Source organism: Sardina pilchardus, chromosome 18 (assembly GCF_963854185.1).
Source record: "Sardina pilchardus chromosome 18, fSarPil1.1, whole genome shotgun sequence".
In the NCBI taxonomy this organism is placed as follows: Eukaryota; Metazoa; Chordata; class Actinopteri; order Clupeiformes; family Clupeidae; genus Sardina; species Sardina pilchardus.
The window spans coordinates 20840105-20863562 of record NC_085011.1 but is presented as its reverse complement, the minus strand read 5'-3'; the positions used below and the strand labels follow the sequence as shown (position 1 = coordinate 20863562).

Below are 23458 nucleotides of genomic sequence, written 5' to 3'. Positions count from 1 at the left end.
AATTTTCTGTCAGTGTTGATTATATGCTCTATTAATTTCAATATCAGTGGTCTCATCATGCACGCAACAGAAGGGCCACCCTACGTCCATCATGCACATGTCTAGGCCCACTGCTGTGGAAAGCTTCAAAGCACAATTACATCACAAGCAGAGAAATACCCTTGAGCATTTTTCAGGTAGACAGTTCAAAGGCCTAAGTGGTCATCAGAAACCAAGTTGGAGTGCTCACACCTGTTCTTCCGCGATCGTTCCTTCTCTCAGTGCCTGTCTCAGCTGTCTTGCATCTGCACCAGCTCTCTGGGTCTCCCAGGACAAGAGTGAAATATTACAGACGAGCCCTTTGCTGCCCTGGGTCCTGCCAAAGCGGGAAATGCTTTTTTAGGCCTTGGGCCTGGAATGGAGCTGAGGTCTTCTCAGGTCATCTTTCTTCTTGCTCTGCAGCTGAAGATGCTGAGGACTAATGGTCCGGTCCTGGCAGACCACTGGTAGAATATGCCAGACCTTCCAGGGGAAAAAAAGAAGAAAAAAACATGACATGACCCCAGTGACATGGCCAACAGAGCGTTCCTTCAGTGGTCAGGTCAAAGCCAGGGCTATTGGGGGAGAGAACGAGAGAGAAGAAGAAAGAGAGTATGTGGAGTGGAGTGAGAGAGATACTGCCAAAACCATGAATTATGTGGTGTAGAAATAGAGTCTGCTTGAACATAAACGCAGAATCGAGCCCTAAACATAGATTTAATAGGAGTGAGGACCACATTTTCTGCATAACAGGAAGTATCTGTAAAATGCCTAAATGAGTGATAGAGTAGGAGACCCACTTAAAGGTGATAACAGGTTACATGTGCTTATTACCTTTAAAGCTTATCAAACCCTGCTAATGCTTTAACAATGAAATGTAAATTCAGAAGTGTTTGTGCCATTTTTGTTTATGGAAAGAGTGGTGTTCTACAAGCATAATTATTACCTTATTACTAAACAGACTTAAACTGAGGTGTGCATTACCTTGAAGCATCCTGCGAAAATCACTGTATAATTACAGTTTGGTACAATCAACCACCGCGAAAACATCTGAATTTGCCTGAAGGCCTCATAGTTGACAAATGAAAAGTCCTCCAAGCGCACTTAAAATACTCGTTTTTTTTTCACGCCGCCTTAAGACGATTATCTTCAGTGCAGACTCCAAGAGGCATTTCCTGAGCCCCTGAAATGTGTTCCTGCATTCAGCAGCATGTGTTTTGATCACAGGCTCTTGTCTCTTTCCAAAGACTCTTGAAGGGGCCTGCCTGGTTCAAGTGCACGGGTTCCTGTGTTACGTGTTACACACCGCAAGTCATTCCAACATATTTTCTTCAGGCGCTGGGATGCGTATGTGATGATGGGAGTGCTTCTACTGATCCTACTGAAGATTGTTCTGCTTGTTACAAAGAAAGCAGCGCTATGCAACAATTTACTATAAAAAAAATATAGGTATGGTTTCAGTATAATCGTAACATTCATTTTGATTATATAGCCTACTGTCTGGTCATGCAAAGCATATACTGTAAACATGTGTCATTTACACAGTGTTGTGCATGAACGAGTTCAAAAGAACGCGTTCATTGAACACGTTCATTTTTCTGTGAACGCTGAACTGAACGCAACACATTTGTAAATAATGAATTTGAACGTGAATTCGCTCAGATTATGTGACATGAACGACGAACGTCACTGTTGAGGTCCAATTAAACTTTTTGGAATTTATTTTGTCCTGAGAAGTCGAGTGACACTATCTGCTGGCAATTTAGAAACAGTATGTTGTTGTCACACTCACTGCCCACGGGGCGGGCGCCACTCCTAAAGTACAGCTTGCATTACCTTACTACATTAGCCATGATCACGTTACGCATGATGCATTGTACACAGAACCGCTGCTATGTGAATGCAATCGCGGAAAGATTCTGCACTTGTCAGTGATGATAGAGGGATTTATAACGTGTTCAAAGAGCCCTACAGTATGTCACTACACTCGTCCGCTATCAGGCATGCACAGCTGATGCATTTATTATTAAATATTAATAAATGCGCGGCCGCATTTAGGCCTATTAGGCGTCGGTATCTGCCATAGACCTAAAAGAAATGTATCTGCCCAGCGAAATAAAGCCCAATTACGGACATCCTCAATTAGATGAGAACAACAGGTGGCTGTAGCCTATATTCCGTCAGAAACAGATTTTCATTCAAATGAACTGAATTTGAACTAGTTCAAAATTAAAAATGGTGAACTATGAACGTGAACAGTTCACTTTGCACGTGTGTGAACTGAACTTTGAACTAGTTACTGAAGAGTGTGAACGTGCACAACACTGCATTTACAGCCATCCAGGATATGCTGTGGATGGTGTTTACAAGGTCTGTATGCCTTTTCGGTAGCTATAGCTTGCTAGTTCTAGATCAGTTTGTAGGACTAGACATGTAACTTGGTGAAATATGAAAATGAATATGTTCCCATGACCTCTCCCTCAGATTCTGGAACACTTAGCTAATTCAGCCCTGTGGTGCATTCTTGCTGCAGCCGCGTAAAGGCAAACAAACAGCTTCAGTAAATTGGTGGTCTTTAGCACACATTTGTTTTGAGAAACGTTTTGCCACCAGATCATAATTTTGGCAGCAAGACACAAATGGGGCAACTTAACACCGCTTATTTACTCTAACTACGGCGTACAAGACTGAGGGGAAGCAGGCATTTTTGTCGTTGGTCTTTTGAGTTTTTGTTAAGCATGGGCCTAAGTGATATCATATAATGCACCTCTAGGCATTTGGAACAACGCATCACTCCACATGGGAAAGGGCCTGACTAGGTGCCAACTCTTGATGTACCAGGAAGCTCAAGAGAGGAGTTGTAAATTTTCGGCTGTCCAATGGTGCTATCATTGCATCTGAATTTATGGGCCATTTTTGAAATTTTATGGCCGGTTACTTCATCTGATAAATGAAACAGGTGCATACAAATACGAACTCAGATAGAGGTTGATCCTGGTCCGGATCTGGCCCTGATCTGGTGAGGATCTGGCCCTGATCTGATCTCCAGAACAGTCGGACACTGAAGCTGCTCCAAAGCCAGCAGCTCACCAGGAGCCTGTCAACAGAGCGGAATGTTTGAGATCCATGGCTGTCCGTGTTCAGAACGCTCCCACTCCCATATTTCCTTCCCCGTTCTTACCCCATGTCAGCTTTACCTGTGTTGGGCATCTCTCTGCCAGGACCCCAGGTGGGTTGCATCTGGCAGAGGTGAGGCCTTCAGGAGATATCTGGAATGGAACAGGCAACAGGTGTTCGGACACACTACTTCTATTAAAGTGTGGTTTCTGAGCACTATTCTGAGAAAGATGGCCCTAGATCTTGGTAGTGAACATTACTGATTTTTTTTTAGATATAATTTATCTTTGTTCTTTTCTAAAGTTGCACCACATTGAGTCATTCTGAAGCAGTCTTGAGGAAAGCACGAACATGTAATTGGGTACCAGACTAATCAGTTATTGTTAGCTCAGAGTCTAATTTGAGATTTATGGGCAATTGCACATTGGATAATCAGTGTTCAGTGCTCTTCGTTGCTGTGGTGAAAGCCTTTTATCTAAAGCCATGAGATTTATTAATGAATGGCAATTGTATTTGAAGCTGAAATCTCCTAAGACTTAACTGATAAACACAACAATCTTGTGCTCCAGACAGTACATGCTGTACTATGGCTTGTACTATGTTTGGACTACCTACTACTTGTACTCTTACCTCTGAAAAATTCAAACAGGCTGTCTTGACCATAGATATATATACGTATATATGTCTATGGTCTTGACATACTGTAGTTAGGCATTTCTTCAGTGATGGGGCTTTTTTCTGTGATATTTTCTCGTTCGACCATGCAATTTAGCCTGTTACAAGCTACTACAAAAAGTTAGAGATATCTGGATTTCAGGTGAAAATTTAATATTTCAGTACAGAAAGTACTGAAACACTGAACTGTTGGACATGCATTCAAAGGTTTAGAGTTTAGTCACATTAAGTTCACCCGAAAAGTGAATAGTGGATTTTAGGTCCATCGTGACATTTCACCCGAAAGCCGAATATCCCTGACTGTTTGTGAGTATGTACACCACGTTCTACCAGTATTTGAAATATGTTTCAAAACACATATGCCATGTTGTTGTCTCTTTGGAAGAATAAACTGCCTGCACAAGAGCAGACCTTGACCTGAATGACCCAACCAGGGGCCTCTCTCTGTAGATGAAAGATGAATGTGAGGTGTCCTGTCCTTAAGGATTAGTTATAGGACCGCTCGCCCAATTCGCGTGAGTCTCCACCAGACACGAGGGCTCCCAGCAGGTCACTGGGCTCCGTTAAGGGGCGGCAGAGGACATGCTCGGTCACCACAGGGCACAGGTGAGACAACAAATGATCTGCACCACTCCCTCAGCAGGAGGTCGGGGCGGCATCAAGTCCACTAGGACCTCACCCGAGGTCGGATTCCAGTCAGAAAAATGCCCTTTAACAGTTAGACACTGATCCACAATGACAGGGTAGAAATGTAGTAAATATTATCCACTGCAGGCATTTCCTATCATAATTGTCGTCAAAATTTGAAACACAAAGCCTCACCTGTGAACACATGGGACGAAAGTCTGCAGCCTTTACTGCTGTGGATGGAATGTGTTGCCGTGTACTGCCCAACCTATGGAATGTATAGACCTTTTCATGCACCTCATGCTTTCAGTAATGTATGGATATAATTGATTTTGTTCATACGAAGACAAGGACATCTACAGAAGATAAAGTAGCCTTTGCTTTCATGTATGGGCTGCGTTCTACAGTATATTGGACCAGAGCTCCTTTGTGCACATCATACTTTTAGTGTTATCTTTAAGTGGACAAAATACATGAAATGATTGTAATATAGCTCATTGAGCTTTTCGTTCTACTTAAAGGTGCTCTAAGCGATGTTGGGTAACATCACTTCTGTTGACGTTCAAACAAAACAAAGAGCAAGCACGCTCCTTCCCCCTCCCTCCTGTGCGATTGAAACTCTCCTAAATGCGTGTTAGTGATTCACTGGAACAGTTTGTTATGTTTTTATGGTCTACATCTTCCACATGGACAGAATTACACCAAATGAAAGTTTCTCTTCAGGTCCAAACACATTTGTTTTTTTTCATGGACAAAAGACCTTATTATGGTGTGATATTTAATGAATTCATTTGCATTTTATACCACAGAATGCTGGCCTGTAGACGAAATATGGTCTGTTACACTTTGAGCCCCAGAGGCTACAGGATCCACTCTTTGAAAAGTACAGGAGGTTTAGTTGTTGCCTTAGAAGCTCTCCCAGCTAGAGTCTGGACAGAGGAGCCTCATCTCCCTCCTTCCCTGGAGCTATGTGAGGGAGGGATGTTTGCGAGTGGAGGTGGGGGGGAGCAGAACCCTAGTCCCAGTGTCCGCAGACAAAACCCCACAAAGACTTGGGTTTAAGGGGGATTATCCATCCCTGCCTTGCACTGTGCTCCCATCTGAAGAATGAGATAGAGCGAGGTCAGAACTGGTCAAATGTCTACAGACTGGCACCCTGGGAGGCTTATCCACAAGAAAATACAGCTCTCGCCATTGTCCAGGACTCTGCTAAGGCTCAGTGTGCTTTTTCAGCTGGTCATAGATGTATTTGCTCTGAAATCTCTGTGTGACCAGATTTTCTAACCCCAGGGCATCATCAGGCAGTGCAATATAACATCAGTCTCCGTATAATTGGACCTTTTTCTTAGTCTTCAAAATTCAACAGACCTCAAAATATATCAAATTCAAGACAATTATCTGCCACTTTTTTTCCATCTGCTTTCTCTTTCTCATTTACAAATTTCTCGCAGCCTTTCAATGGGGGCTTTGCTGGAAGATCTTCCTTAAATCTATAAAACAGATGCCAGGCAAGATCCCAGAGAGACACACCCAATGTGCACGTCCAACTGTTCTTGATGGCCCGTATTTCATGAATTTTGGGTTGTTTTTTTTCCTGTGGTAAGTTGCTATAAGTTGATGTCAAAACTGATGCTCTTCAGCTGGAACTTAAGTGAGCGCTCTGAACGGTCTCTGTTTCTCGGTACATTTCCGTTCACTCCTTCACACTGTAACATCAGCTTCTTATTCGTCTCTATGAAGACCCCTCCATGCAAACATGATTCTATCTATACTTTCACAGGATATTTAGTTGAATTTACACCTTTCGGTTTCCTTATGGAAATCGGTTTATTTTTTGGCAAAATATACTTTCAATGTATAAACTGATGTTTAGCTCCCTTTGGGACAAGCCCAAATTCCAACTTTAAATGGTTCCTACTTACATAAGTTACCTGCTTAAATAAACAGAAGGTCTGCAGAAGAAATTGCCACCTGAATGCAGTGCCCACATAAATATTTACGCATGGTTTGGAGCCAAAGACCTTGAGCTCTGCACTAATCTATGCCGGTCTCTGAACTTCACATAGTACATGGCACACATACAGTAAACTCTCACAGATGCCAGTCAACGTGCCCCATATAAATCAGTTCAATGGAATATTACTGGTCAACATCATCTCCATATTCTCTGCCACATCCAGCATTTGTAACAATCCTATGAAACATTATTTTGAGAAAACAAGAAAATACCTCATTATGGAGCTTTCTTCCACTGTGGTGCAAAAATCACAAGAGGAGAGATAAAGGTTTGGTGCTGTAGCAGAGACTTGTCAAGGATGGGCATCCGGCCAGACTTAAAAAGGCTTGAGTTTTTGTGGCTGGGTTTGGACAGGGTGAGAGCTGTGGTTTTTGAGAAGTGAAATTCAGCAGGCCCATACTTAGCCATGATAGCCTCACCTCAAATAGACTAAAGCCACAGCAAGGACTTTAGGAGTGGTAAATGTAGGAAATGCACCTGTCAGTGGAAGTGTACATATACACCCTGTGGTTGGGTCGAATCCAGCTATAAAACATTCAGACAAATAAGCAGCAATATGCATTTACAGAACATGGCTACACTACTGACTTTGTTTAATTCTATGTGCAATACTTGAAAAAAATTGAATATTCCTATACGTTTAGACAGACTATTAATTTTATGTCCCTGCTATTGGAATTAAACTCCAGTTCAATGGGCCCAATAAAGGCCTATGTCACTGTCAATTAGGTTTCGAAAATGGAAAAAACATGTAACACCATTTATTCCTTTCATTTGACAACTATCACCTACTCAGACAACTAATTTGTTTTGACTCTTTCCCCCTCATCCAGACAGCTTAAGAAGTGCTGTATTAAACACCCAGTGAAGGCACTGATGGCACGTCTGGGTGCTCACTGTCCCACAAGCAGCCCTTTACAGGCAGTGTGAAAAACGGTGAAAAAAAAACTGTGTCAAGCCTCTGGCCATCAACCACACTCTCCATTCGACAGGAAAGAATGATGAGAGCGAGTGGATTTCTTTCGCTTTCAGAGCTCGTGTGTGTGAGTGTGCGTGTGCGTGTGTGTGTGTGTGTCTGGTACAAATCTCCAGGCCTCGTAACGTCTCTCTTCATGAAGTGACTCATTGTTCGCTGCTCTCCGCTCTCCACACAGACGCAGCACAATCACTCAGCGTGTTTTGACGTTACTGTAATCGCTTTTCGACTGTATGGCCACTCTAACGTGCTTCTTCGCCCTCCTGCGCTCCTTCCAGCGTGAGCACGCGTTTAATCACGTCGACAGCGTTGTTGTGATTACCGCCTCTGAGTGATTGGTGCCAAAGTCAACCTGGAGAGCTCCGGGCTCGGATCACGACAAGCCCTTGCCCTGCCCACCCTCTCTTCCCCCTACCACCCCCCCTCACCCCCCCTCACCCCCCTCCATTCCCACAAGTGGCCAACAGAGCATATTTCATGCTTCAAATGTGATTAGCATGTCCAGCCCCAGCCTCTCAGGAAGAACTAAGACGCACTGTTGTGTTTTTTTTTTTTCTCTTCCCCCCGTGGCACCGGTGCAGGCCAAGGACACCGCGCGACGGCATCTTGGCGCTGAGGGCCGTAGCTCGGGCGCACGGAGAGCGGAAAATGAAAGGCTCTTTTTACCTCCCGCTGTCAGGCCTCATCACCGGGCAGGAGCCGAGGCGAGCGGAGAGAAGCGGAGCAGCCGAGGAGAGAGAGGCTAGAGGAAGCGGTGCAAGAGGGGTGGAGACCAGAGGTCAAAGCACAAGCATTATGAGAAATGTGAGTCAAAAACGCGTGTGGGTTTTTTTTTTGTCTGTGTCTGGGCGTTTTTTTTCACGCATTCTCAAACAGGAGTCAACATGTGGAAATTGGCATATTGGAAAATATTTAATACTCTACTCTCTGTTGTGGAGCATCTTAGTGCCTACTCACCATGCGTACTGTACCGAGTACATTAGACCTCAAAGTCCGGTTTGTTTTACCAGTATGATTGCTCCGTACCATATCTGGGCACGGTGCCCGGGACCGCTTGAGGTGGTGGACCCGGGAACAGAACGTTTGGACTCATGATCATGCTTATTTAAAGATTCTAAAGATTCTCTACACAGAGGCTCATCCATTCCTGGGTACAGTTTGATAGTATGCAGTGTGAGTACAGACCAAGTATGGGAAAGAACTGTACTCCAGCACGGTAGGCCTACTAGTGAACCGTGTAAAATTCTCGTTCTCTGCTGCCGCCTAAACAGAGATATATACCTTGTGGCCTGTCTTACACTCAGTTCCATTCAGTGATTGGAGAAGCTTGTGCCTATTAGGTCATGGATTTCCACACTCATTTGGCAACGACTTTATGTGGGAAAAAGTCCAAGCAACCCCTCTCATCATCTGCCTTCGTCTCATCAGTTACCTGTCCAGGTAGTTTCATCTGTGTCAGAGGAGTCTTACGGCAGCAGGTATTTAACCTCTGAGCCCATGAGCTTGGTAATCTCCCTCCCTCGTGTTCTGGTGGCCCCAGGGTGGCCACCAGAAACAGATGTCATTCTCACCTGACATGTTAATCCCTTTTTTTCAACTTAGCTGAACTTTTCCTTTCAGTTAAACTCTCATCCCTGGTCTCGTGCAGGAAATGAAAAAAGGCATTAATAACAAACAACGTAAGGGGAGGGGAGGGGGGGGGACAAAAACAACAAAAAATGCTTCATCACTTTCGGCGCTAAGGCCTCGCGGGTGAAGCGTGTTGAGTCTGCAGCAGTGGCACGTCTGTCTTTGGGCCGGCGCTGTGTGTGTGTGAGGTCCTCCCACCGAGACCTTTGAAAACAGTCCGGTTGGCCATCTGACACCATGGCGCTGACAAGGAAAACATAGTCTGATTAGCCAGTGCATGGATATCCGCGCTGTGCTTTCCTAGCGCGGTGCGGTCCGACCTGCACTCATATAGCGGGCGAACCTGGACGTGAAACGTGTTCCTGCGAGACAAAACCCAACAGATTAGCCTTGTGACTTTGGACTCCACCCAGCGCCTTCCTGGCTCACAGGCCCATATCCAGCATACTCATTCACGTATGTCACACAAATTAAAAACACTCAAAATCATGGTTTTGCTTTATTTCGATTCAAAGTAAGACCAAAAAGGATTTTTGTTATTGTTGCTGCGGTCTTTTTACTTTTGTATCATTCCTTTTCCCCAGCTTTTTGCTCGTGCGTGTCACTGAAGAGGAGAATGTGTCTTGCAGTTGACTTAACCCTGATTGAATGGAGGTTAAAATAATCCACAGATGCGCCTTCTCTGTGCTCCTCAGTGCGACTTGGCCTCATTCGGGTGCAGCGGCAGTGGAGGAAGGGTGCGAGTGAGAGGTGCGTTTGTGGCGAGATGGCAGACAGTGCGGGTCAGGGGTTCATTCCCACAGTGCCCGGTCTCTCTGCCACTCAAAGCAGGGGTTGAGGCCAGGCGGAGGACGGAAGCGGGAGGATGTGGGGTGTGGGCTGGAGCGAGGTGGTGGTGGGGGTGGGGGGGGGGGGTCAAGCTGTTGGGAGCCCTGCCCACCACATCCGGAGCACAGGGTGGAGGGGGAGGCTGGTCCACAGCGGCCCCTGAGTCCCCCGAAACAAGGTGCGCACTGTGAGGTGTGTGCTGGCCCTGGGACTCGGGTTACCCCAACGGGGGCAGCCTTCACAGAGAGGCTCAGTCTGGGTCCGGGGGGGGGGGGGGTGTAGGGTGGTGGTGGTTTAGAGGGGGTGTAGAGGAGGTGTGTGTTGGGGGGGGCTTGGTTAGAAATGCAGGCCCTCCTCTCACTGTTCCAAATGCAACTTTAAAGATGGAAACAACGTGTTTTAAAAATAGTATTAGTTGTCCTTCTGTTTCAGTCATATCAGAGGAATCTAGAGATAAATATAAAGATAAAGCGGTTTTAATGACAAGGAGAAATCCCCAGAGCTCTCCACATGTAAACATTTAAGCATGACAAGGGTGGTCATTCTAAATGAACAAAGTGTAAGATCTAACTAAATGGGTCCAATTAAAGAAAACAAAGTCTTTTCTCGGCAGCACTTTGGATAAGATGCCATTTTGTGGCACTGTTTCCATTTAATAGACCTGCACAAATTGTTACCAGTGCAGCTGAGTATCAAACACTTGATGCATTATTCCAGGGAAATGCCTGAAGCTCAAGCAACCTTCATGTTTGTACTTACAGCACCATGCTTTTCTCTCTCTAATGTCACTATACTGGCAGTTTAGTTCATATTGTGGGTCATGACTCTGTATTTTATCATCTCAATAGAATGACAAATATTAAACAAATACAGTAAATTCCAATGTTTTGGCCGGAGTTAATGGACTGGAAAAGTGTTGATGTGGCTGAACCGATCCCCACTGGAGAGTGTTGCTGTCAGACAGGGATAATACATTAATGAGATTATCACCCTACTCAACGGGATCACATCATGTAAATCCCCAAAAATATTTCTTCAAGGCTTACTTAGAGATAATTGCACATAAACACCTTAGCAATTATGGGACGTCTAAACATACTTGATAAACAAATTGTACCTTCTGATTCTGAGGATTGAATTTTCTTTTATCAGTTTTATGTTATCCCCTCATCAAATTAAACGGTTTTGAGAGGGATAGGGGATTCATCTGTATTAATCTCTGTGTGCCTCACTATGTTATTTTTTTACAGTTACTGTATATCCTGGCATCTTTGTCAGTCTAATTAAATATCACACATTTCTCACGTCACATAGCCTGCCTCATACATTCAAACTGTTTAAAGCGTAGCATCTCAGTTTTGTTTTAAGCGTTTCAAATCTACTCCATTGTCACCAGATGAGCACATGGCTGTTCATCTTCCCTCACAAGTGGTATTTCATGTGGCAGCGGCTTTCCCTATCTCAGTGACTCCATCTGTTTCATCCGTAAGACAAAAATTGGATTAGAGCTGCTCACGTTGCCATTGGCCAGCCTGAGCTCTGCCACTCCAGAGTTTGCTGTTTCGAAGAAGAAGTGCCCGTGATCTTTCATGTATGCATGGGACACTATCATATTTCCACAAAAAAACTGGGTCAGTGGCATTATTTAGGCAGCTATGAATTCATTCCTCACTCGCAAGGGCCCTGACTTTACCATGTCAGTGGAGATCCCGGTGAAGATCGTAAATATCCCCTGGAGGAACAACAACCTCACTGCTGTGGAGACAGAGCCTCCTCTGTCTGAGCAGGCTGAACTCCTCATTGGGGTGTACCTGATGGTCATAGGTATGTTTACTTTTCACTTCTCACAAACACATTTCTTGTGTGTGTCTTGTATGTATATGTGCTATGTGTGAGCGTGTGCATGTGTTTGCATGTGAGTGTGTGAGTATAATTTGTTTGTGTGTGTGTTGTTATTGTGTATTAATGATGTAGTTATGGTTATGATGATAGCACTGGTATTAACCTGTTATTGCTGCCAGGCTATTTACCACTGCTATAGTTGTTAAGTTGTATGCTGACGTGCTCCCATTAGACCCTTTTTAATTTCAATCACTCAGATGTAAGTACAACTAAGGACCCAATGGAAGTCAGGTAGCCAGACCTCTAAATGTGCTATATGAATAAATTGATTTCACTTCACTAAACTTTAGCTGTCTCAAACTTTAGCTGTCTCAAAAGAGTATAAATATGCTTCATTATTTCACAAATAAAATAAAATAAATATCAATCAAGTTTTGACAAAGTGATTTCAAACACTTGTTTCGCACCACTGAGCGTGCCCACTAATGTTTACTAGATAGAGTATATTATATATACTAAATATACAGTATATAGAGAACTAAAACCACAAGGACAGCATGGGCTTCCTATATGACACACCGTCCACTGACTTGTTGGCATGTAGATAATTGAAACAGGATCAATGTTAGGTCAGTCAGCTTTCCTGGAGTACTCAGTGGGGCACCTAACCAATAGACTGTGGCTGGTGTCCAGCTACACTTCCTCTTTCATGGTGATGTCGTCCTGACGACAACCTGCCGTTCGTAATGTGGTTTAATTCTAGACTATGATGGAAGGCCTCTTAGACACAAGGTGAATATCCTCACAGCACCAAAGCAGTCCTTTTGCCAGTAACAATTATAACGGTTGCCTATGCACAATATTTTCTGGTACCTTTCTGTTGTTAAGCGAACCGTTTGTATTTTACAGGTTGTCTCTCCTGGCTGGGGAACTGTCTGGTCATATTTGTTTTATACAAGCAGAGGGCTTCCCTACAGCCAACAGACTACCTGACCTTCAACCTGGCCATATCGGATGCCTGCATTTCTGTGTTTGGATACTCCAGAGGAATCATAGAGATCTTCAATATCTTTCAGGATGATGGCTTCGTAACAAAATGGATTTGGACCTGCCAGGTAAGGTTTGAACTTGGTAAACAGCTGAGCAAACAGCTTTGCATTTGGCTGTTTGCTTTTAACTTCTCCCACTGATTGAAGTGCATTATGAAGAAATGAATTGGGGACATGAAGACAGCTACATTTAGTGCTATAGAAGGTAGAACTATTTTCAGATACCTCTACCAGATACAGGTAATTTCAGATCTCACTATTTTGATTGCTTCTTTGAATGGGCTGTTATGTGTCAATGGCCGACATGCAGTTTAAACAAAACTCACACTTGATGGGTTGCAAAGTGCTTATTCTGATATTAGTTATTTGTGGAACGAAAGCTTGGATTTGACCAGCATTTGGACGCAATTTCCTGCCAGGATAAATGGTTACAGTGGGACTAAACTGTAGTAGCTTCAGGACATTTGCTAATAAGAGTGCTCCTTTAATCAATACAATACCCCAGTGAATGGCAGGGGTCCGGTGAATTAAGTGATTATCAGTGCTTCCATGTGGGTAGGAGGTTAATCTGTAATGAGATTAGGCCAGCGGGAGTTGGCGGCCGATGGTGGGGTAGTACGGGGGAAACTGGTCTTTACTTCACTGGCTGCAAACGTGTGAACCTCGCCCCAAAGCAGGGAGATAAACTTCACATTCAACTGGGTGGCAGGCAGGGCGGTCATTTCTGAAGCTTTAGAAGCTGAAGCTGTGGTGGGATTATTTCAATACCAGTTAAATGTGTGAGAAATGTGGTGAAAAGAGTCAAAACGTGTCGCTACACAAAGACTAAAATGCAAATGTTTACATGGAATATCTTATATGGAATGTCCCCTTAGGAACTAAGAACTGAATTTAGGCAGCTCTGAATTCATTCGTAACCATGCATTCAGATGGAATCCTGAATGCATACAGTATGGAATCCTCAAAATTGAAGCAGATCCCAGCAAAAAAAGCATATTGTTATTGTTTTCAGACTCATGCAGATTTTTGATTGTATACGTATTTGTATTATTGGTTGACATAGTTTTACTGGTTGTAAGGCCGCTAGAGCTTTAACTGCCTAAAAGCTTTCTGTTTACACAAACAGCAGCGCGTGGCCACATCTAGGACTGAGTGTAAGAACTTAAAGATGCAGTGACATAGTTGGCACTTACCTCACGTTCCACTTGGAATTTGTAAAGCTTATTTTGTTTTGCCTGGGGCTAGAGTGAAGGGGAGCCCATGATATTGTTACAGTGTGAAAGGTGTGAGTGTGTGTGTTAGTGTGTGTGTGTATGGAGTGGGGGGGGGGGGGGTGTTGGGGAGAAAAAATATTGTAACAACAACAGGTCGGGTCCTTTCAATCATAGTTCTGAAGAGGTCCTCTGTATAAGTGGGAGCCGGTTCGGGGAGATAACGAGGCGAGGTGAACACATCTTTGTTCCAGACGGAGCGAGCATGTGCCATGAGCTCATCCCTCAGTCATGACAGCCTGCTCTGCAGAGGGAGGGAGGAAAGGAGGGAGCAAGACAGAGGGAGGGAAAGATGGAGATTTTTGCCGATGTTTGACCTTAATACTCACCCACTTCGCTGGAGAGAAGAAAGCAAAGTGAGAAAAAAAAGGAGAATCGGGCGAGGGAAAAGTACAAATAGAGAGGGAGGAAGAATGAGAGAGAGGGAGGAAGAGAGAGAAAGAGATAAACGAGTGTAGTGGGAAGGTAAATATGTGGGAGAGGTGACAGAGGCCTGTAAGGGGAGGCGGAGCAGAACGAGAGGTGACAACAGTACAGAGAGATTAAAGGTTCTGTAAAAGATGGCAAAGCGAGGGAACTTAGAAAGAGAGAGAGAGCGATGTGAAATGAAGTCGGCGAGTGAAAGAGAGCGGTAAGGAGAGAGAGGGAGAGAGAGAGTGAGAGAGAGTGAGAGATGTGAAATGAAGTCGGCGAGTGAAAGAGAGCGGTAAGGAGAGAGAGGGAGTGAGAGAGAGTGAGAGATGTGAAATGAAGTCGGCGAGTGAAAGAGGTAGAGAGGTAAGGAGAGAGAGAGGGAGTGAGAGACAGAGAGAGAAGTGAAATGAAGTCGGCGAGTGAAAGAGGTAGAGAGGTAAGGAGAGAGAGAGGGAGTGAGAGAGAGAGAGAGAGAGATGTGAAATTAAGTCGGCGAGTGAAAGAGGTAGAGAGGTAAGGAGAGAGAGAGAGTGAGAGATGTGAAATGAAGTCGGCGAGTGAAAGAGGTAGAGAGGTAAGGAGAGAGAGAGGGAGTGAGAGAGAGAGAGTGAGAGATGTGAAATGAAGTCGGCGAGTGAAAGAGGTAGAGAGGTAAGGAGAGAGAGAGGGAGTGAGAGAGAGAGAGAGAGAGAGATGCGAAATGAAGTCGGCGAGTGAAAGAGGTAGAGAGGTAAGGAGAGAGAGAGAGTGAGAGATGTGAAATGAAGTCGGCGAGTGAAAGAGGTAGAGAGGTAAGGAGAGAGAGAGGGAGTGAGAGAGAGAGAGAGAGATGTGAAATGAAGTCGGCGAGTGAAAGAGGTAGAGTGGTAAGGAGAGAGAGAGAGAGAGATGTGAAATGAAGTCGGCGAGTGAAAGAGGTAGAGAGGTAAGGAGAGAGAGAGAGGGAGTGAGAGAGAGAGAGAGAGATGTTAAATGAAGTCGGCGAGTGAAAGAGGTAGAGAGGTAAGGAGAGAGAGAGAGGGAGTGAGAGAGAGAGAGAGAGAGATGTGAAATGAAGTCGGCGAGTGAACGAGGTAGAGAGGTAAGGAGAGAGAGTGAGTGAGGCAAGCATGTGAGAGGCATTAGCAGATTACTGCATCAGCGTGACAGGACACGAACAGGTACATGTTGGGGGCATGGGGGGTGAAGGGGAGGTGGTGGTCGGAGCGGTCTGTACAGTCCTGGAATTCCGCTGGCGTCTCCATGGGCCCTGATTGGGCGGAAAGGACTGGAGCCCTGGGAACGTCAGGAGAGTAGTCATGGCCTCGCTGAGGGTTCAGGCATGGCAAGAGGTTGAGGAGCGGGTTTCAGGGATGATAGATAACCAGGGTGCCTATACTGCACTATGTCATGTACATTTGGATAACCTCATTCCACATCACTTCCTGAGATAGAGCTGCTCCCTTGTGAAGAGATCCGGCTCTAATACGTTCCACATCAGGGCGGTATCCATTGCAATGTCAACGGTTACCAGGGGTGTGAGATCTCGAAAATGTTTTCACTTGACAGGGTTTGTCCCTCTGCTCTATAAATGAGGGTTCAGAACGAGAGTAAGTACCAGGGAAACTTGATGATAAAATATCCACCTGTACTGCAAACATTGTGGGGGAAAAAAATCATAAATTTGGAATAAATGGGAAACATAAACTTAATGGAGAAAAGTTAACCTAAAAACTGACTGTCATCAAACCCTTCTCAATCGAGAGTGGGTCTGGAAAAGGTTAATTGACTTACGACTTCCAGCAGAGGCGTAAAGATCAGTGAAATTAAACTTAAATTGGTGCATTAAACTCTTACCAAATCGTTTCAGAAGTGCAGCAATGTTGTAAACAAAAGTTTTAAACACATGTTCACATCTCTATTAAATTCTTTGATCATCTTTTAACTTTGGAGTTAACCATCCTAAATAGATGTATACTATGTTCAGCATGGACAACATTGATCTCTGTAGTTAATTCCTATAGATAATGTAACCCTCTCTACCCATGCATACATTGTCTGAATATCAAAGCCATTTCCATGTGCTAGCTTTGTTGTACCAGATGGAGTTCGCTTATATCTACATTCTTCTTACACTGACGTAAAGCCATTACGTCCTAGCAAAGGCACTTATGGTTTGTATACAGAACTTAATTCTGACCAGAGCTGTAGCCTACCTTAATTAACACTTTCCTTTAGAATGTGTTATTAACCCCTTCGTTACCTAGAGTTGTAGGCCTACTGACTGAGCATGCCACTGAAGCATTTTCTTAAAAAAAAAAAAAAAATACCCCTAGAGCCTCGGTAGACCAGTAATACAGAACCACTGGTAATACAGAACTTAATTCTGACCAGAGCCATGCCGAAATTAACATCTCCCTCTAGGACATGTTATTAACCCCATCATTACTGAGAGTTAAGTGAGACCCGGCGATGACGGACAAGAATGTAGCAGAGGGCCTAGTGAGAACCTTGAGGGCCTGACCGAGATACTATCTGACACAGACAAAAGCAAACAACAATCAAGCTAACTAACTTAATGCCTATAAGAGATCAAAGCGCTTGGGCGGGCAGATTTGGGTGACAGTAATCTAGCCCCAGGTGATAGACAGTCTGGGGCAGGCGGCACTGCACTGATGGCAGATGCAATCTGAGACCCAAACACCCTGCTGATCTCTGCGCTGTCCTCTTTTTTCTCCTCTTCTCCTCCTCTCTTGTTCTCCTCTATACTCCCCATCTTTTCACCTCAACTCCTCTCCTGTTCTCTCCTCTGTCCCTCTCTTTTCTCCTCCCTCAATTCTTTCTCTCCTCCCTCAGGTGGATGGTTTCTTCACGCTGCTTTTTGGCCTTGCCAGCATCAACACCTTGACAGTCATCAGCGCCACGAGATACATCAAAGGCTGTCATCCCAACAGAGGTAGGTGTGATAGGTGCACAATAACCAGACACATCCACAGATTAAAACTATATGTTGAAGTAGCTCAAACAATCCATGCATGAATATGCTTAGGAAATGATGCCTCCATAGCAGAGTTTGTACGCGGGCATGGCTGTGTATTAGTGTGCAAGTGACTGGGTTTAGGCGTCTTTCCACTACCCATTGACTCCTTTGTCTTTACATAACACTGTTGCCATGGACTAGTCTGCCAGTAGTCTTCCTTATTTAGGCTTAATTAGAATGAAAGACAGAGATATACTGCAGTACAAACATGTGTGGAATCATCAAACTGAAGGGCACAGGACACATGCTGAAGAAATATATAGACATGATCTGCATTGAACTAATTTTACATTGAACTTTAACCTCACTAAGATATATTATATTTCAATTGGGCCCATACAGTTTTATTCACACCTTGAAAAGGTGACAAATTATGTATTGCGCGTCTGTGCTTCCCGAAATTGATTTTTTCTTCACCAGAGCATAAACTTGCTTGCGCTCTGTTAACAGAGGTCCTTTTCACCGATCCCCACTTCCTGACCCAGCCGAGAAAGAAGTCCATTGTTCGTAAAATGCCACAATCTGACATTCATAACTCCAACAAGAGAATGGCACACTTAAGGTTTCCCCTCATTTGTTTTGCGTCACATTTTCACGGCGATCGTGTTTACAGAGATATAAGCCTCAAGCAGGCGTGAAACCGCTTGGCCAATTTCTACTCACACACCCAATTCAGTGGAGTCGCACCTTGTCCAGTACAGTAGTCCTATTCAACTGGCAGAGCTGTGCAAAAAAGTGCACAATGTTTTCTCAAAGATGATTATTAAATAAAATGTTGAGAGCATAAGGATATGACATTTAATTAGCTGACTGCTAGATTGATGGTTGCTAACTTTTTGCTTCCATTGAATGACATTAGATTTGTATGTGAAACACTTCAGAGCCACAACAGTGTTGCGTATGTCTACTGAAGATGCCATGTAGGCCCCTATTCAAATTAAATGACTCATGTTAGGGAAAATTCAATGCATTTCATCAACGATTTCACAATCAGCCCAACAAAAAGGCACATTTATAGTCAACCATCCATGCTTACTGGCAGCTCTTACCCAGACTAATGAGTTTTCGGATTAGGACTGAGGAAGTGGACCTGACCCAGGAGTTGCCTGTTTCTTTTCTGCATTCACAGCATACTGTATCAGGACCAGCACCATAAACGTTTCCCTGATGTGCGTTTGGGCCGGGGCTTTCTTTTGGGCCATGGTGCCTCTCATTGGCTGGGGCAGCTACAAAGGTGGGAAAGTCGAGCTGCTTGTGACCAGTGATGGCAAACAGCTATTTGTCAAACGATGTGTTTAAGCTGTCATGATTTTATGAGTCCTCTGCGGAAAAGAAAGAAAGATCATACCTGTTGACACTACATTCTAACATAAGGCCTGATGTCTACTGTATTTAAGTACACTGAATATAGTCTGCACTATTTCTATGAAGATTAAAAGCTAAAGCACAATAGACAAGACCAACCGTTCTAGGCAAACCAAAGATTTTAGGAATAATGAGATAATGGAAGAGAAGTATGGCACACTCTATGAAAATGTTGTAGGTAATGACGTTACAGGGCCTTAATCAGATCGTATAGGCTGAAATGTCATTACCTAATAAACCTTTTCGTATGGAGCCAAAGTGTGTAACACTTCCCTGTCATTGTATTTTTTTAACCAGTGGCTAGCACCTCACAAAATAATCTTTGGTGTGTGTTACATGCACTTTTTCCATAAATCATGGATTTATGACACGAGGAACTCATCATGAAATGTTCTCCCCAGACCATGGCTATGGCACTTGTGAGATTGACTGGAACAAGGCCAACTACTCCACCATCTACAAGTCGTACATCATCTCCCTGCTCTTCTCCTGCTTCCTGGTGCCGGTGCTGATCATGCTCTTTGCCTACACGTCCATCATCAGCGTGGTGAAGACCAGCAACACCATGACCGCCGATGGCTTCATTACCGAACGCATCCGGAAGGTGGAGAGAGACGTCACCAGGGTGAGTTGAAGCTGTCTGCCCTACAGTATGTTCAGTGTTGGGAAGGATACTTTCAAAACGTATTCCGTTACAAAATACAAAATACATGCCCAAAAAAGTAATTTGTAACGTATTCCGTTAGCCTACGTTACTCAATCTGAGTAACGTATTCTGAATACTTGGATTACTTCCGCATTGAATTGCATTTTATAAGTGTAGGAATGCGCCCATCAAATCCAGTTTAGGCCTATTGTGGTGTGTTCTTCTGTTCCAAATGGCTGAATGCGGCCCACGTAGGCCTACTGTATGAGAATATGAATTCAACTAAGTCACCTGATACAACTAAAGTTTTATAGTAGTAATAGAAGATGCTTCTTCAAGTTGGAACAGGGACGTAATAGCCAGAAATTATAAGGTGTGTGAGATTTTAGGTGGCATCAACTCAGTAAAAATGAGGGGTGCATATATAGGCTATGACCGGTGGGACGCAAATTAGGCTACCTGGAAATGTAAACACTATAGCCTACTGCTAACCTATATCAGTGCTCTCAAAAATGAACGTGGTCGCTAATGACAATCAAAACCTGCACGTTAAAATAGGCTAGGCCTATGCTACTCGCAAGAATATACACCTTCATAGGCTGCACCATAATTCATTAAAAAAAATAAATATAGCCTAGATCTACTTACAAATAAATAACCCATAAGCTATTTTAAGTTGGAATGAAAACCAATGCAGTGCCTATTAAGATGGGTTTCATCGTAGGTCTAAATCAACACGTAACCAGGCTTTGTTATTGATAGCTAGACTGTATAACCGATTGGCCGAAGTAAGCAATTAATAGGCCTACTTGGGAAAATATCCTTTGAACAGACATCAAGAACCACGGTCGGTGAGTAGGAGTTACTAACACTTACTTACTTTACTTCAAATTTGCTGTCAGTTATCTCCGATGGCGCGTCCATAATGCGCGCTGGTTGCGTTCTGACGGGTGCAATGTGGCTAGTGCAAGACGACGCGGCTTGGATTTAAACATGGAAACAATTTCATCTAGATTTCTTTCCGGGAAATGCATGGAGTTGCCTTAATTTATTTAGAGAGTGAATACACTTCGAAACAGTGAAGTATCCTCATGTAATCCATTGATTTCAACAATGTAACTGTATTCTAAATACCAACTGTTTAAGTTGTAACTGTAACGGAATACAGATACTCATAATTTGTATTCTGAATACGTAACTTCGGTACATGTATTCCGTTACTCCCCAACACTGAGTATGTTGTTAGGGTGAAATAAACGTATCTTATTTGAGTCTTGAGTCATCTTAACACGGCACAAGGGTAAGACGTGCCGTGACATGTCCTCCAAAATCCTTTCATGAGTCGTTATATATGTCTATGCAAATATACACGGTGCGAAATCAATAGCTTTCAAAAGTGTGGGTGTTTTTTTTTCCAAGGAAGAGCTGTCTAAGATGCTATGGCACTCCTGTTGTTAAAATCTGTCATGGCATCATATATTTTCAATGTACCCATTATAATCACTGGTAATGATCATCAAATGGCACTGTTGAGACTTTGAAACTTCCTGACGTGATAATTTATCACAGGCAATTTCATTTTTATGGCACAGCTGTGCCAGCTATCCTCACCTAATCCTTTTGGCACTGCCAGTCATCAATAACACCATACACTCTTCCTTGGCAAAGAGGTCTGCCAGTCTATGAGGAATTACGTCACCATAAATAACAGACTTCCCACAACAGGCGCCAGACAGGAGTGGCAGAGTTGTCTTCCACATGCAAACAAATTAAGTGAGGAGCCTCAAACAGTGCGCTTAAGAAACAGACCGTGCTTAATCCAAGTGTTAAACGCAAACTGCCTGATTGCTTGTAAAATGGTCTCACAATACTCATTTGGAATTTGAATAAGGGTTATTATAGTTAACTTGGGAAAACAATGGATGTCTCTGAGAAAATGGCTTTGGTGATTGTTGGTGTCTGCCCATACTTCAATGGAACATCTGGACTTTTAAGCAAATAATTCAATTGCCTTTGATGCCCTTTCCTTCACCATGGCCTCCATCAGGGATTTGGCATATAATAGTGTTACACACTGTAATACCCTGTCGAGTAAATAATATTGAAATGCTCTTTCTTTCTTTTAGGTCTCCATTGTCATTTGCTCTGCCTTCGTCATGGCCTGGACACCCTATGCCTTGGTGTCTTTGTGGTCAGCCTGGGGCTACCATGTGCCAAACATCACCAGCGTCCTCACCCGCATGTTTGCCAAGTCGGCCAGCTTCTACAACCCGCTCATCTACTTCGGCATGAGTGCCAAGTTCCGCAGGGACGTGCGCGCCTTGCTGCCATGCACCCGTGAGAACAAGGACGTGGTGCGGCTGCGCAGCTTCAACAACCTCTGGCCCAAGGATGGCGCCGCCAATGCCATCCCCACCGCCACCGCAGGCCAATTCTACTTCCACCAGGGGGAGACAAAGTATACCGTGGGGCAACTGCTGGACATTGACCTGCCCACAACGTTCCTGAACCCCACACACACACCCCCACCTGTCAGTCGGGAGATAAACTGTGCAGTCCCTCCCGCCACCTTTGAAACTGAAGAGTATGAAATCGACCGACTCTAACTGAAACCAAGGGGTTTCCCTGTTTAGTTTTTTTTTTCTCTGTGTGTGTGTGTGTGTTTTTTAAGAGGTGATACATGTCTTAATCTGTGTGTATTTGTTTGGACTGTGTGCTGTACATAATATGGACTTGGTGCTTGCTGCTGTCAATAAAATATCTCTCTGTTGTACAAAAGTAGTAAGTGAAACAGCAGCTTGTCTGCAGTCAAATGTAAGTGGACCCTTCAAAAGAAAAAGCCTGCTTGTACTACTCAGTCGAACCAGCAAATTACAAGAGCCACTGATCACTAATCCTCTGTCCAAATGGCCATCCTGTGGTGATGTCTCCATACTGGCCCGATGTTTTCATGACTGTCTCTGAATAGGCGTTCTGATCATATCTTCTGAGTTCCCAGCATTCTCTTCCAGATGCCAGCCTTTACGCACCAGAGCACCCCACATATATAAACTGATCACCAGGTCAACCAGTAGATTCAACTGGAAAACTATGAACACAGCAGTCCACTTCTAAGCATCATTATACAAAGGCTCAGTCTGAAACAAAGTATCGCCAATAGGTACAGAAATTTCTTGAATTTCCCCTTGGGGATCAATAAAGTATCTATCTATCTATCTATCTATCTAATTGAACAGTTGATGCTTTGTTAAAATATTAACTGCTCCCAGGATAATTGCCTAATGTATGCCCCTTACTGTCTACTCCATAATCACTCCACTGTGTGCCAGCACTACTGAGTCCCAATTGAGACCAGCACATCAAAAATCGAAGTGCTTACCATACCCTGTACACCTGCATCTACTTTGGATAACCCATAACAGCCAAAGTTTATAGGGGCCACCACTGTGACCCCCAAGTGCTTGGCAAGGTTGGGGGGAGACCGTGGCAATAGGTTAATGAGGTGGGAGATCTTCCCTTCCCCCCAGGACCCAGGAGAGAAGGAAAAGATTTCCGTTGATTTGTCACACCTACCAGATTTTACTCAGTTTGGTGAGTGGCCGTCAAAGGCGGAGCCAACACCAAACAGTGGATGCCCCTGTGCAAAAACATTCACCAACATGGTACTCTTTGAACCTGCACATGGCATGGACGCAGGCAGAGTTGTAGGCTACCAACTCTGACTTTAGCAAATGAGGTAGCCTAATATTACAAATTACACACAATGATGATAGACAATAAATAACAAACTGAAGTTGAGCCTAAAGCCTTTTTGTCCTTAGTATTGCAACACTCTCCTGAGCTGCCTCCAAGTGGAATGCAGTTTCAATCAAAACGATTAGTCCCCAAAGACTCTACATTTTACAGGGACTGACCGGATTTGTCTACACACGATGACAAGACAGTTGATCTCCTGCGCATTGTTC

General features: G+C 44.0%; 1 protein-coding gene across 1 annotated transcript; it reads left to right on the top strand.

The window, feature by feature from the left end:
• The first annotated feature begins 11581 nt into the window (after nucleotides 1–11581).
• On the top strand, nucleotides 11582–22099 carry LOC134063582 (opsin-5-like). The gene is made up of 6 exons (XM_062519174.1): nucleotides 11582–11711; nucleotides 12639–12844; nucleotides 17299–17398; nucleotides 18612–18716; nucleotides 19249–19472; nucleotides 21620–22099. Exons 1-6 carry the CDS (start codon nucleotides 11582–11584, stop codon nucleotides 22097–22099), a joined length of 1245 nt encoding a protein of 414 aa, XP_062375158.1.
• Nucleotides 22100–23458: the final 1359 nt, after the last annotated feature.